We start from the raw sequence: 17155 nt of genomic DNA on the forward strand, positions 1-17155 counted from the left end.
AGCTGTTAATCTGTCCCTTACAATATTCATCATAATTTATTTTTGTTCACAAATACCAATAAGACAATCATTGGATTCATCATCGGCCCATTAACGTCCCCACTGCTGGGGCACGGGCCTTCCCTATGGATGGATAGGGAGATCGGGCCTTAAACCATCACGCGGACCCAGTGCGGATTGATGGTTATTAACGACTGCTAATGCAGCCGGGACCAACGGCTTAACGTGCCTTCCGAAGCACGAAGGAGCTCGAGATGAAAACTTTTTTTTTGTGGTCACCCATCTTATGACCGGCCTTTGCGAAAGTTGCTTAATTTCAACAATCGCAGACCGAGCGCGTTTACCGCTGCGCCACCGAGCTCCTCTGGGCTTAATAAAAAAAACACAGTTTCTTAAAAAAACAGACTACAATTTTCATGGAAAATTGGCTCAGTTACGACATAATGGACTACGATCAAACAGTTACGATCCAAATAGCCATCGTTTTGCTTCAATGCAGTCATTGCGCTTTGTTACGTCAAAGGAATAAAAAAATAATAGCAATTCAAGTCCTATAAAGTATCCCGCGGAAGGTTTTCTTAAAGAAATAACCGGCTTTTATTTAAAAGAGTAGAGAATTATCTGTGCTACTGTGTTAGTGATAGGTTGTTATGCAATTAGGTATGTAATAGTAGTAATTCTGGCACACACCAACTTATTTTTTTTTAGTTTGACAGTTCTTAAACTAGCTCTATCTCTGTCTTGCACTCGTCGTAAGTGAAGGACAGCACTATTTTTAGAGTTCTCGAGTGTAAAACAAAATTAAGTTTTGTCCGTGAAAATTGGCAACATTATCAATGTTGTAAGGTCACATTGCTTATAACTCGTAACTGTAGAATTCTGATCGTGGTCGGATGGTAAGAACTTGATCTGAACGTACCGGATTCAATTTCCGGTGGGGATATATCACAAAAATCACTTCGTGATTCCTTGAATGAGTTTCTCCTTAACCCAAATGTCAGTGCTTCGGAGGGCCTTGTTTACTTCAGTAAGTATGTAGTCGTCGAATGAGCCTTGTCAGTGACCTTTGGCGGTTCAAAAGTGATTCTGACATCAGGGTTGATGAGGTGGGTCATTGGCCTTACAACTCACAACCCACACAATAGAAGAAAAACTGTATAACTCTAGACGCATGGGCATGGTCAGCTGCTTATTGTCAGCATGCAACAATTTAATATAAGGTAAATGTAAACACACCATTACGTTTTCTATCGAAGATACTCTGACCTACATTTTTCGAATGCATACGGCATAATCGGATTTGCTATCAGACCGTAAGTCTATCAAACAGGATTTCTACAGCTTATTCCGGCTTGAAAATCTAAAATCAGCTTTTATAAAACCTAGTTATAAGTTGTCTAAGGAAAGTAGGGCAGCGGACTTTTTGCATCGAAAACCTAATTACATAAGATAAGAATAACTAATTGATAATACTTTTTAGCTCGGAGAATTGCAAAGCTGAAGTGGCAGTGGGCAGGACACATAGCGAGGAGAACCGATGGCCGATGGGGCGGAAAGGTTCTAGAATGGCGACCACGTGTCGGGCGACGCTCAGTGGGTAGGCCCGCTACAAGGTGGACCGACGATCTGGTGAAGGTCGCGGGAAGCCGCTGGATGCGGGCAGCGCAGGACCGATCATCGTGGAGATCCTTGGGGGAGGCCTATGCCCAGCAGTGGGCGTCATACGGCTGATGATGATGAATACTTTTTAAGGCGGATTCCCATTTTGATTGATTGAACTATTGACTTTGTTTTCACTAACACAGTTGGCTCGACCATTAATAGACGGCGATACGGCTCACCACCTATCACGCTGGTGTAACAGAAACTTCGGTGAAGTGTGGGTACTTAGTTCATCTTGCGATGGATGCACATCTGACTACCCCAATTAGGATATAGCCGTGAGCTTATGTATGTGTATAAGTAATAAGTGAAGACAATGAGTGCCCACAATTTGAATGTATTTAAGTTTTATATAATTACTTATGACAGTTGTTCAAGCCGTGTTATATTTTTGATAAAATGCAGAAGATATATAATTAATTATTATGTTTAAGCAACATTTTTTTTTATTAAATAGAACTACTGTATTTGGTTGGTTAAACACTACATTCACTTGACATATTACGAATCGGCACATTCATGAATTTCGAAGCAACATTTTGAACAGTTATGTATTGAATTCTTACAATTATATCGTAATATTAATATATATAATATACTATGAAATATTAATTTCATCACTGTTATAGGTTGAACGCGTATGCAGTGAAAACACTGATAATTAAATTAAATAAGCCAAGTAATATTCGAAGGAAACGACGTAAATAAAATACGGGTAATTTCCGCGTTTTTGCCTTTGTCGCGTGACCTACTATTTCCCGCGAAATCTCCTAACAAAGTAAGATTAATAGGGCAATATTTCCTAATTCGTACAAATTTGACTTAATATTTTTATTTTGTACACCGTACGGGAACTGCGGCCATGTTGGGACAGAGTCATGTTATATTACCAAATCATATTGATGAATGAAATACCCAGCCGGTCGCAGGTTCGAATCCAGCACGGGCCTAAGTCAATGATTGTCGAATTTGTTTTCGAATTCATGTTTGGATCATAAATGGTGATCACGTACTCAGTGGTGCAGGAAAGCATTGTTAGGAAACCCACATTCCCGAGAAATGCATTTTCGGAGGTATGTGACCTAACCTGTATTGGGCTGGTTTCCCCTTCGCAACCCAACTCATTGATATAACATGTTACTATTAAACTCATTGACTCAAGTCAATTCACTGTATTGTGAACTATTCATCAGAGCATCGCTAAACGTGTAAACTTTCCAGAAATTATTAAATCATCAAGTATATTAGATGTATTAGATAGACAGTCAGTCACCTCTACGTGGTAAGGAAGACTTTTATATTTTTTATTATTTTCATTTAATTTTCTTCTTCAACTAAACGTTAATAAGAGAAAGAGGCTTCTCTTATACACTTAACAACGTTAATACTATAAAGACTTGTACTAATTAAGTCAACACCCTTAAAGCACAATAACACTAAAGTATTTAATCTTAATACTCCACTTTGTAGTAGCAAACGTTAAAAAGCTATTTTTAAAATTAAATTAGCGACGTCCCTCTAGAGTTGGCCATAAAAGTGTTGCCATAATGACGCACGCCGTAAAATGCGGCGTAATTTTACTTAGTCTTAATTTACGTCGCGTGAAATATGGCCACACTTGGGCATAAACGAGGTTATTCCGATAGTTTAGACTTTATAAACTGTAATTTATTTAGTGTGTTAGGCATTGTATTTTTTGGGGTTGCTATTGAGGAGGTAGAGGTAATACTGTCTTATTGTTGAATGCATAATTTTGGGACTTTTCAGCTGGATTGGACACTAAAAAGATACATTTCGTTCTAACCTTACCAAGTGTGAACGAGATTGGCACCGGTACGAATTTGTGCGGGGCGAAAGGTGTCCGTTCTACACGCAGTATTATTCTTTAGTCTATGGCTTGATCTACAAAGAGTCAGGAAAACGGGACAAGTAAGCTGGACCGCGGGAATTTGTATGAACTTGGCTCGTTTGCTTAGTTGCCTTTGCCTTGTGGCTCTGACCATCATCCCTTAAAGGTTACGACCGTTAGTTTACATTCTGTATCTATGCGTCCATTTAGAGGTATTATTATACTCATTCGTGGCTCTCAATTGGCCATGCTCGGTTTTTGTAAAAGTACAGAAAGCTGAAAACCATTTCGAGATAAATGAATTTGAAACAACTCCCTATATTTACTTTTTTTTATTTTTCAGTATTTTTGAAGATATTTTATTAAAATGATTGACCTTTATTTGACCTTTGTAATAAGATGTATAAAAATATGCCTTTGCCTGCTTACAAAAAGTTCATTTATGACAAGTGGTATTGATACGAGTAGTTGACACAAGTTGTTGATGAGGTTATATTCAAATTATTCAACAAGCTATTCTGTTTCTGTCTGTATTCTTTATTGCGATGGCGACTAGAACAGCTAATTTCGAAAAAGCCGACTCTCGTAATTTACCGCGAGTGAACAACGTCATGATTTTAGAGTTTCTGACCAACTCCAGCAACCACAATATTTCGGAGATCAGAGGAGCGAAAGCTCTTATGTAAGTGTTATAATTATACCTAGTTGCTCATAAAAATACATACATAATTGTGATTTATTGCTGTAATTTTTATATGTTATTTAAATATGTAATTAGGTACACATAAAGAAACGTTTCAACACGTTTCATCTGAGTTTGGCGAGATGGACTGAATTGAACTGACAATCACTGACAGTTCAGTATTGAACTGACAGTATTGATATTGACGCTTTTTTTTGTAGGCAAAGGCATTTTTTAATTCTTGCTTTAGTGACGTCACCAAGGGTGAAATTTTAAGTGTTTCTAAAAAATAGATAGGATTGATAAAACACAAAAATATCGAAATTGGTTCCTTAAAATGGACTATATTTTCAAAATAAATTATAAAACAAATACATAAAAAAATCGTAGCATGGCCAATTGTTTATAGTGCATTAGGTAAAAGCGGAAATTAAGACTTCGTCTTCAATTACTAATGTAGATCTATTAGAATTATTATTTAACAGTTATGTACTTTAATGAACTCACGGGAAAAAGAAGACACAGAAAAAAAGAGCGATAAATATTCTGTGTTTATTATTAATTAGAAGTCGGAGCTCGTGTTAAGTTGCCTATTCGAAAATTAAATAATGTAAGTGTAAATATTCCGAAGCTCGGCGTAATGTGCCAGCTAATGGCAAAATAATATAAATATTAATTAACAAACAGAATCCTTTGTTCTAAGTTTAAAAGTGGAGCATTTTTAAAAATATGTGCTGCACAGGTGCGATGTACAAATTCTTCGCAACGAAAGCCTGAAGACAAACACTGCACACCACACATAATTCGTTTTAAATTCTGATCGCACGTTTTAAACTATTTTGGAGAATTATTTTATACGGCAGTGTTTATTTTAGAATATATATATTTTTAATTCGACTTTACGAGTTTGAGTTCATGTTTGAATCATAAGTAGGTAATTTGATATTACGTGGTTTTTAGTTTTTCTACTCAGTTAATGGCAATAGGCTTGCTCCATATTATATGGCATTTAGACAAAGTTGGTGGGGAATGGGTGTGTACATACTGTACCTCTGCCTATCCTTTCGGGGATATCATCGGCTACTTGACCAGATGTATACCTATAGATAAATAACTCTCACTTGGCGAGAATGGTCTTATATTGGCGTGATCCCATGTTCTTATAAGGCGCATATGTTATATAAGACCATTCTCGCCAAGTGAGAATTATTTATCTATATATATATATATATATCTGGTCAAGTAGCCGATGCGATCCAAGCTTACAAACTTAAAATATGTCACGTCTAAAAATAGAATGCCAGCCGAGGTATATTTACTAAAAACCTTTTAGAAATAATACTCTGAAAATAATTATAATATACCCTGATACCGGATTTGCACCAATGACTTTTTAATTTAAGCGCAGTTTTCACTAATACAGTTGGCTCGACCATTGTAGATGGCGATACAGCTTACCACTTATCACGTTGGTCTAACAGAAAGCTCGATGAGTACCGACGTACTTAGTTTGTCTTGCGATGGATGCACCTCTGACGAACCCGATTGGGCTATAGAATTATAATATTTTTCAGTAAAGAAGTATGAGCACTTTTATATCAAAGCTGGTACTGGCTGACATACAACGACCAATAAGAATAATTAATATGCGGTCTAAAAAGTCTCACGGACAGCGAGCTGAGACTCCCCGACACAAATAACAAAGGTTTTTCACGATGGGACCTTTTAGACTACATATTAATTATTCTTATTGGTCCTTGTTTGTTAGCCAGAGGGATCTTCACAGATATAATCCCATTGTATGATTGCCTAAAATATCAATGAACTGTCAGTTTCAACCAATCACAGGACAGGATTTCTGTTATGTGAATATAGAAGTTGAGTTAAGGCGTTAGGATCAAAACCCATGTGGGACCAAGACTATAAATCATTCTTTATAATTTTTTGACAGCTGTCAAATTAATTTAGCTATATAACGGAGCTATTATACATTCCCATTCGATTTGAATTTTAATCTACGGACATTCGATGGGGCCGAAATAGAACAGCGCGCTCGTTTGAAATTCAATTATTCGGCGCAAGATGGCGCAGGTAACCAGGTAACAGTGATATTGCGCTCGTATTCGTTCAAAAATGTGGAGTTCGCAAGTAATTGGGAATCGTGAAGTTTTCCAATTATTTTATTTTATCACGAATGGTAGTTGGAGATAGATAAAATATTGAACTTACGTAGCAATTACCACGTTCGTAGTATATCGTAGCGGATTCGTAGCATGTGCTACAAAAATCCAATATTTTTAACCGAATTCATAAAAGGAGGATATTCTCAATTCCACGCCGATATTTTCATTTCTACGATCAGTATGTAAAAAGTTAGCTTACCTCGTCTTTTCCTTTGACGACGCACATTTTGACGTCATTTTCTGGCGAGTACCACACGAGTCTTCGCTGTTCAGTTAGATCAGTCAAACTTAGGTTGTAGACAACGTTCCTGTAACAAAGGATATACCATTTAGAATACTTATTGGATCAATTAAAATAAATTAGCATATTAACAGCCTAACTAGGCATAATTTGAAATATTTTCCAAGCAAATAACACTGATAATACTTTTCACAGAAGATTTGTTGAATAACAAAAGAATAATAATATTATTTTTCTTGGAAAAGTTTGTTGTTTTTCAATAATTTAGAATTTTACGGCCTAAAGTCTTGAATTAGGCTTTGCTTGTTGAATAATAACTAGTTTGTTCATTCGGTGTTTTCAGTTCGCCAAACTTCAAAGTATTTTTACACTTATATATCTGTTTTATATTCTGAAACAACGTTTTCTATTATTTAAACAATTTTTATAAATTTCCATAAACTATCCTAGTTGAGAGTAGATATATTTTAGACGAAGGCATAAAATATACGAAAGTTTATTATTGAATTAATAAAGAGTTACTTATTTATACACTATTATATAAACATTTGTGTTTAAACCACACAGTGAAACTAACAATACCACCTACTCAATTCTGCCATTAAACAAACTCAACTAGAACCCATAATAGACGCTCTCAACTGACTGCACAGTCCAAGTCACGAGTACCAAATAATTATCAAATAAATTGTTCCTGCGTTACACCACTTGGCCAGAACCACTGGACCTCTTAAATCGCAGACATAGGGAACAAGCAAGAGGGACGTGGGGGTTCATTTTGCACTGGTCAGAGTGGCCGCATAGTTAGTGGAATGTTTGTTTGGCTGTAATCGCGCAACTTGGGTTTCGGTAGTTTCAGGTGGCCGACGTTTGCTATGTGGCAATCTGCACGAGTTTTTGGAACAATGGTGTTCTGTGTCCGCAAGTTGGCTATTCAGTTGTTGAGTAATAGCTGTGATATATTAGCGCTGTCGGTTTGTGGTGACAGATAGCGCAGATTTAGTGACCAAGAAAGCGGTGTTTAGCGACGCTCTGTATGCCACATAAACATCGCTTGCGCAAGTAACTTTTAGCAAAAGTGTTGCAGTTGACAAAGGATTGTTTACATTAAAAAAAAATCAATTGAATAGAACAATATTGCGTAGTCGTAGTCAGAGGAACGATAAGGTGCGGAAGTCCAGTCAGTTTCTTGCAAAGTAATAAATTAACTGGTTCCACTTAAGACCTCCTGGTTACATGTCGTTTCTATAATAGACCAAAAACACCTACAAAAAAATTAATAAAATTTCACCACTGTTTACAAATAATTCGCTGGGCTCAGTGACTACACTTTTGCTCCTTGATTGTACATCCATCGCAAGATGAACTAAGTACCCACACCTCACTGAACTTTTCGTAAAAAAAAGGTAATTGTTATTTCCTTCTGTTATATGTTTTGTCTACAATAAATAATATACGTAATCTAGGTAGATTTCTGTAAATGTATTTTAATAATATTTAAAACTCCCATAATTATATACCTTTATGAAACATATGTCTGGTAGCGGGTTAACATTCAACAACTGCACTATGGTAAATAAGTCTAATCAAATCAAATCAATCTAGACTAATCTAGTAGAAATGTTTACAAAATTTAAGTAGCATAATAGACCCCGTCCTTCGACGTTACTTCTAATTCTAAAACTATTTCAATTCTGTTCTATTCCACTTTCGGTCATAAAGGCGGTGTTTGAACTAAAGCCTTACGTAAAATTGCCTGGTCAGCTGACGGCATGTGTGCGTAATGGACGTCAGCCAAAATCAAATTTATAAGATTTATCATATCATATCGTTCTATGACCAGCCTCAATGGCGCGCGACGCGACAAACACCTATCGCTGGCTCCGAATAATAGACGTTTACACAGCGGGGGAAGCCCGCGGCAGCAACGAAGGCTGGGACAATAAAAAATAACAGTTGTCGAAGTATCATATCGCGTTAACACGTTTTATAGGTGCTGTAAGGCTGCGTTCAAATGACATTATTAAATTTAGCAATGATAATATAAAACTTTATTACTGTTCATACGGAATCTATACGGGAATATCGCGTGTACGGGAGACGTCTAATACGAATCGAATTATAGCCCTGTGAACATAGCCTAAGTAGGAGTACCAAGTACAGAAAATGCATGATTATGTTTTGCCCCGAGCTTCTTAATATAAAACAACATAAGCTCACGACTGTATCTCAATTGAGGTAGTCAGAGGTACAACCATCGCAAGATGAAACAAATACTCACACCTCAGCGAACTTTCTGTTAGACCGATGTGATAGGTGGTGAGGTGAACCGTATCATCATCTATAATGGGCGAGCCAACTGTGTTAGTGAAAACAGGGGGCATTCGTATTGCGGCGTTAGAGGAGAAATTCTTGGATCGTCGCAAGACGAACATCAGAAAGTATTTGCCAAAGGTGTTTTCATTAATCAAGAGCGAAATAAGTTATAAATTACGTAGTTGTGATAACAAATTGGTGCAAGTCCGGTACTGTACTACGGGTACTACGGGTTCTTAGCACTTATAAGAATAATTATATAGTTATATGTTTTAAAGTAGAAGTTTGGCCGTAAAAAGTGACGTCAAGAACGTTAATGGTTTTATGAAAGATTTTAATAAAAGATATGAACCGTATTTATGTGCGTCTCCGCCAATCTTGGCAGTTATGGCCCGATTATTCATAGTTAACAACTTAATTTTCAAAAACTTTCAAGTTGATCGTGATTTTATGTAATTTATAGTATCTAATCGTTATAGCTTAATTTAAGTATGATCTATAAAACTACATTGTTGGTGTAAAGATTTTATGTTTTTTTAACAACCCGTCATAACGTTTATCTATCTGTTCTTGTTAGATAGAAAATTATTATTTCCTTTCATCAATGACAGACCTGGGGGGTTAAAATGGCCACATCGAAGCCATTCATCTAAGGAAGCAATATTGCAATTTGACATTTGCGCATATAAAAGTAAGTTCGCAATGCAAACAATAAATGTCGAATAGCAATATTGCTTTCTTAGATGAATTGCTTCGATGTGGCCATTTTAACCCCCTGATCAACTGACCAAGGTCAAGCTTAGTCAAGGTCTGGGTTATTATTAAGCTGCCAAAGGATTCTGACATGGCTCATGTAACGACTACGTACCGATTGATTAACGTGCCATATATTTGCAATAAAAAAAATGCTATGAGGAAGTGCTAGTAAGAGTAAGGGAAAAGAGACAAATACTGAGAATTATTGAGGACAGAAGAGGCAAGATGAATGGACACCTAATAAGACACGACGAATTCATTAAAAACATCATAGAAGGAAAGAGAGGAAGGGGAAGACCAAGAAGAGCTTACATGGAACAGATTAAGGAAAAGGTTAACGTCGTGTCTTATAGGGAAGTCAAGGAATTGGCCTTTGATAGACTGGAATGGAAAATGCTACACCGACAAGAGCGTGGCTCTTAAATTGATGATGATGATGAAAAAAAATGCAATAAAAACTTCTAAGTTTTAAGTTATTTAAAGATAAATTATCATTAAGGGAAATGTGCCAGAAATTTTACACTATAATGGTCCATCTTTGTTCATCCTGTACTAGGGCTGCAAGTTGCATTTTTTGTTACGACTTTGACCAACCTAATAAGGATAACAGGCGTGATATACATATATACCCGATCTCTTAACTAGTTACAAACTGTCTTTATGGTAAACGCGACAGAGTGGTTCTAGCAAGGAAACGAATGAATTCGATGAAATGAACGATGAATGTTGTTGTGAAACAATTGTAATAAATCTCGGAACATGTGAAGCGTAGTTTCTCAGTCGGGCGGAGGCTGACGACCCGAGAGCTGGTTACAGGAGCGAGGTTTAGTTCTAACTTGGTGTGACCTGTACTCTAATACAACACAGTCCAATACGAGTATAATAATTCTTGCACGTAAAAATACACGTAGAAAAGTGAGTAGAAAGTAAGAGATAATACTATGGGAAGATAAACGAAGATTTGGCTGTCTATGGTATGAATTTTGGTTGGTTAATGAATGGGACGGAAGCAAGTTTTAAAAAGATAAGGTGGTTGTCTATTATTGGATTGTCGTCGGAATATAAGGGGCATTTGGTTTTTAAAAAATAAAAAGAGTCAAGATAATCTAAATATATCTTTTTATTTGTATATCCCACATACAAAGTAATTCATAAATGGGACAAAGATACAATTGACCGTTATAATTTCTACTTCTTTCTAACTTTTATACTTCATTTATTTCAGGTACCTTGGGGCGAAAAAGCTGTATATTAAGTTTAATGTAAGAATAAGGATGAATATATAATCTTTTTAGGGTAGGCATATCTGTAAAGTTTACAGAAGACAATTTGTAGATGGATAAATAATTGTCTACTTTTAAAATTCTGTACTAAAATCATCTTCATCTTGAGATGGATGTACCTCTGACTACCCCAATTGGGATATAGTCGTGAGCTTATGTTGTGTTAAAATTACGTATATCATATAATGACAGTCAGTTTTATAAGCACCCGATGTGTACCATTGCCAGATTGACGTTTACAAGAAGATAAATTTATCTCCTGCCAATCCGAGCTCCATTTTTCTTCACCGCAAAATTCTTTTCGTTCCACCTCGGAACTTTTCCAATATTGACGGCAGACGGGGGCATGTAAAAACGAACCAAGCCAAGACGGACGGGCAATCCGTATGAGTGCCCATTTGACAGTCAAATACTGATGACAAACATCAAGAGCTTGACTTGCCTACCCCACTGGGCTGGTTTAAAATTCCCCTTATTTTCCGGGAATTTGAATATTGGGTGTGAGACAGGTCAGTCTTATTTTTGATATGGGTGATATGTTTTTTGGAAATTCACAGAGGAACAGAGAACTGGGGGGTTAAAATGGCCACACCGAAGCAATTCATCTAAGAAAGCAATATTGCAATTTAACATTTGCGCATATAAAAGTAAGTGCGCAATGCAAACAAATATCAAATAGCAATATTGCTTTCTTAGATGAATTGCTTCGATGTGGCCATTTTAACCCCCTTGGAGTATATTTTGAAGACACATAATAACGGGTTCTTACCGCGTTTAAAGTAGGGATATGAGACTCCCGATAACCAATGGTAAACTTAAAACAATGTATATTTTGAAGGTCTTAATATGATGGGAAAAGGCTTGTGTTCGGTAGTGAGATACCTAAATAGGCCTTGAAGTTTACTTTAGCACTGAAGTATGGGGTCATCAGGTCGTAAGTCGCTTACTATCTGGAGCAATTTGATCTTGCTCTAAGTTTTACGTTGAGGAACAACATACGGCAAACTTTACTTTGCAAAGTAGTATACGAAATAAATAGGAAATGTCACTGTGGTTCTGTATGTCACCAGCTAGCTTGCTTATTAAACAGCGAGCTGGTTCTATCTTCGATACCGGACTTGCACTTATGAGTTATTAATTTATCTTATGTGCAATTTTTACCCACGACGGAACGGAGCAGGTATATGCGTTTAGGGTGAGAGATGTTTGTTTGTGTGTGCGTTTGTGCAAAGTAATGTTCCCACCTATCTTCTAAACTAATGATCCGATTTTGATGCGGTTTTCAATAACGTGTTTGATGAGTTCATGTTTTTCATTAACACATGCTAGCACATGGCTTGATCATTATAGACGGCGATTCGTCTCACCATTTATCACGTTAGTCTAACAGTAAGCTCGGTGAGGTGTGGGTACTCAGTTCATCATGCGATGAATACCCGATTGGGAATACAGTCGTGAACTTATCGTATACAGGGTGTTAGTGACATAGTAACGAATACTCTTGGGGATGAAAATTCCACTTCATATCAACTCAGAATCATGGTCTGAATCATCCCTCAAAGTTTTCGTTACGATGTCACTAACACCCGCTGCGTTGCTTTTAGGATACTTACTTTTATTATTTTTATGATTTTGGTTTGTTTTTTCTTTAAGTTTTGGTTTTTTTTTGTGTATTGATTTCCGTGTGGTTTCTGTCCTGTGTTGAATGTAATGTACCTGTCTGTCTGTTTCTGTAGTGTCCGGAAGTAATAAATGTTCCTTTCTTTCTTTCTGTACATGATTACTGAACTCTCCGATAGAAATCAGTGGCAAGAGCAGCATATTTGCGGGGTAAACTAGTGGTTTTAACTAACACAGGCGAACATACACCCGGCAAATGAAGTCACGACTACAAGTTGCTTGTACGCTTACGACGGGTCGTGTGTCGCACGTGCTTCAATGCCGCATTGATATTGTTCTAACTCGTACCAAAGTTTTCCAATATCGCCCGTGTCGACTGCATACAAACAAATTGCATCTGTCGCGAATTCGCCGTACGCCTGACGAGGTCAATTTATAAAAAAATCTCCACACATCACCGATTCGATATTCCAACTTCCGTTCTAAATCGGGCGGCTTTATACGTCCGCCTCGCCAGCCACTTTTTTACCGCAATTTATCTGTATTAAAGGTTTGTGTTGCAGTTTCACGCTCGGTTTTAGATAGTTGGGACGTTTTCCGATAGGCCGTATCAGGTTTCTAAAAAATGAGCGATTGGAATACTGTCAACGTTTTCTAAAACCTTTTCGAGCCTGTACGGGTAACTATTGCATTATTTTTAAAACAACTTTTGTGTTTCCCTCTAAACAAGGTTCAATATAGATAAAACACGGACCACCCGCAGTAGTGTTACTGATTACAAATGAAAACATGAATGGTGTCTACGAGGGGACGTTTTTGTCGTGGAAGATAAAGTCACAATGTCGAACTAGGATCTGCCAATAATTTATTCTTTCGACGACAATGGCGGCTCCCCTAGTTTCCTTGTGTTTTACTGCACCCAGTTAAGAGACGTTTTATGGACCCTTGGTAATCCCTAGCGTTCTCAAGACTCCACATATCCAGCTTCGAACGTAGACAAGGAAAAATAAAATTCCAAAATGTCTCTCGTAGGACTGAATCATTTATTCCTGTTGAAACAGTTCGAGACAAACGAAATTTTTCATTATAATTTTCGGCACTGGAAATTCTACGAAAAGAGCGTTTTAAAATTGCTTGACAGCTAAAAAAATCAAACACAAAGCTGTACGGTAATGCTTGGCGGAAAGCGTTTGACAAGTCGAGCAGTTTTTACGAAAAACACACGGTGGTATCGCTAAATGGAAGTAAAATTGTGACTACGTAATGGAAATGATATTGTTGACGTAATAAAATGTAAAGTCAGCTTCAGTCACTGCCGAGCTTTCACCAAAAATAATCATTTAGCGTAGTAAAACGAACGCAAGTGAGTGTGGAGTGCTTTTGTGGACATAACCTTATATTCTCTTTGACATAACCTGTTAATGACATGGTCTCAAAAAGGCATGAGCGGAATGTGGTATCTCGCTCGCAAAAACAGACAGTTGAATTAACCCAATAATATTGTTTAATATGTAAATCTCGTTTTAAAAGCGCCACCATGTTTGATGTTTTCATTTCGTTTCGATCATTGGCCGTGTCTGGCATGTTTATTGATGAGTGAGACTTTGATTGGCAACTGCGACGTTATCGACAGAATTAATTCGTTTACTTGTACAGGTATTTGGTGTTAAGGTAATTAAGCGTTCGTGCGTCCCTATTAATGTTTTTATAGGTACATAAGATAGCAGTGTTTTTGAAAAGTGTCGTAATGTTGCGTGATGTGTCTTGGTTAAGGTTCGAAATATGTTACGACTAGGTACCATTTGCTATTTTCGTATTTTGTAAAAGAGTGGCGATCAAAAATGTAGTAAGAAGGCTTTATTGAAAAAACAGTAAAGATTTTCGTCACATTAGCGTGTCATGGTCAGTCATCTATGTATATCTCGGATTAGAAAGAAGAATGTTTTTGATTCTCACAAAAATTGTCTTTTATTGTGTTTCCTCTAAGCACGTCAGCAACAAACCAGTAAACATCCATCCTTACACAAAAAGCGAACAAAAAATAATCACGCAATTCGCGACATGGAAATAATTGTAACCGAATGTCATCAATCAGTGTGACGACCCGCACTGGACGGCACAAAAACTGCCGCGTGCGGACAATAGATGGCGTTGACGATTCAACCCAAGATGGCCGACGCCTTTTGGCGGGAATCACTGGAGCGGGTAATTGACAAAGGATACAGTCTTTGTGTTGTTCCTCGTCCTGTCCGGCTGTCCGTACAAAAATATTTTATGATAATACTTCCAAATCATATGTAGAGATTCTGTTTTGAGATACCAAGTCTTTTAGGTAAAATTCGCTTGATGGATAGTCTGAAACTTTTAATGTATTCGTAGAACATATTAGCATACCATTATCCTCTCTGAGATACGATCAATTTATTAGGTAGTCTAAACCCAATCTACCAATCAATTCTGAAGATCGTTATCTTGAGAAAATGGATATTGTATAGTGAGTAGTTTGGTGAATATTTAATTGATTCTCGAGTATTCGCTCGTGTGGGCATGGTATTCGATATTGAGAAGCTGAGATATTTGATAATAATTATGTTTTCAGTTGGTTATTTTCTGGTATAACATAACATGTTTGGATCTTAAATGATTATCGTTCAGTGGTGAAGGAAAGACATCGTGAGGAAACCCACATTTCCTAGAAATGCGTTACGGAAGTTTGTGATCTAACCTGCATTGAGCTGGTATTCCCTTCGCGGGTTAAAAGATCAGACAGGGAGTTGCTTATGTAGAAGAACAGGACTTGACAAATCTTCAAGTGAGGTAAGCGGACCCATTAAAAAGGGGTAACGTTAGGAAGACGATCACATCATGTACTTGCTACTAAAATTCAAATCTGATTTCGGAATGCCAGATAAAAAAAAATCCCATCACATAAAAAAATGCCTCCGTCATTGTCACCTAATAAATTCAAAACCGAAAACACGAAGTAAGATTTCTGCCCCTTTCGTCCAATTTTATCGGCATGCCGACTGAAGTGGTTCACACACGCAACTTGAATTTCCCAATACACAGTCGTCTTTGAGCCCTCTATTTGCACCTTTGACTATGAACGTCTTCTGGACCTGGCTTAGGGAATACATAAACCCCAGCTAAAGTTACATGCAAATGGCATTTCGTACTGCTCTTTGAAGGGAAACAGTGGCACGTTTAACAGTGTTGATGTCAGCTGTTATTTCTTTGTTTGTTGATATTTATAATTCCATTATATCGTCAACTTACTCATGTTACTTTACTCATGTGACATAAATTAATCTTTAAGTTTATTGATGAGCGTATTATAAAGGTAGGTAGGTTCATTCCTGATTATTCCGGATTTTATTTAATTCGCAGTACGATCACGAGTACAAATATGTATACACGTTGAAATTATGTCACATTAACTTTTTTGACAAATTAAACCGTAAGTCTCATTAAGTGTCAAATATGATAGTGCGATAGGGTTCTAAAGTGGGTACATGATATTGCTCATGACTGTACCTATAGTACTAACTGTGCATGTGAAAGACTCTTAAAATAAAACACAACACGCACTACTCTCTTCTCACACAATCGCCGCAAAAACTAAAAGAAACCCGCGACAATCCTATTAATAACATTACTTTATTGCGAACATGACAGGATGATTGCATCATGCCACTTCGTTAGTCCGGCAAAAAGGCTCATAAAATATGAGGGAGCTGGGCACGGCCTGAAATTGGCTCCCTTCGTCTCCAAATTATAGGAGTTCCCTAGCTACCGCCAGCAACATGCATTATTCCCATGCAGCCGTATTTACTAAGTAATGGCACATAAAATATTCTTATTGAACGCTATAAAAGCAGCTGACACATACATACACACACACATACATAAACTCACGCCCGTAATCCCTAATGGGGTGGGCAGAGCCACAAGTAATCTAGGACAACTTGCAGCCACTGTTGATACGAAGTCCAAAGTTGGATATGATGAACCTTATGGTGATAAGGGATCAGCCTATCGCCCATAACATTATTCCATCATGTTAGAGGACACAAAAAAAAAAAGCAAAAAAAGCAGCTGAACATAGGAATAATGTAAAGATATCGTATAATTTATCTGTTATTTAGGTTGAAACAGATAAACTGAATTTATAATTACAAAATACAAAATACTTTATTTGTAGAAAACCAATACACTATTTTAGGTGATTGGAGCCTCATTTTAAGCATAGCGCCTGTATCAGGACACTCCGCTCTTCCCGAGAAAACACATTGCACTACAAATAAGTAAAATAAACAACCAAAAGTAACTTACATACTATAGGTAGAGGTAGATAATTATTAGCGCAATTCATCTAAAAAACAATATTGCTATTTGACAATTGCGCACTTACTTTTTTTTATGTTTTAACCCCCCAGGTCTTGTGAAAAGGGGATACATTAAAATAAAATTCGAAAATTAATACCCGACAAAATGATTGGTAAATCTAACCGTATTACTATTTAGTGACTGGCGTCTTTTGACTGCATATACAAGCCTGCAATT

General features: G+C 37.0%; 1 protein-coding gene across 3 annotated transcripts in view; it reads right to left on the reverse strand.

Moving 5' to 3' along the window:
- The window catches only part of LOC126374315 (semaphorin-1A), a 449388-nt gene that overhangs the window by 23824 nt on the left and 408409 nt on the right, over nucleotides 1-17155 (reverse strand). For all 3 annotated transcript variants that reach the window (XM_050020874.1, XM_050020872.1, XM_050020873.1), the window contains exon 3: nucleotides 6576-6684. In XM_050020874.1, coding sequence (XP_049876831.1) covers nucleotides 6576-6684 — 109 coding nt within the window. The remainder of the gene's footprint in view (nucleotides 1-6575; nucleotides 6685-17155) is intronic.

Source organism: Pectinophora gossypiella, chromosome 17 (genome assembly GCF_024362695.1).
Source record: "Pectinophora gossypiella chromosome 17, ilPecGoss1.1, whole genome shotgun sequence".
Taxonomy (NCBI): Eukaryota; Metazoa; Arthropoda; class Insecta; order Lepidoptera; family Gelechiidae; genus Pectinophora; species Pectinophora gossypiella.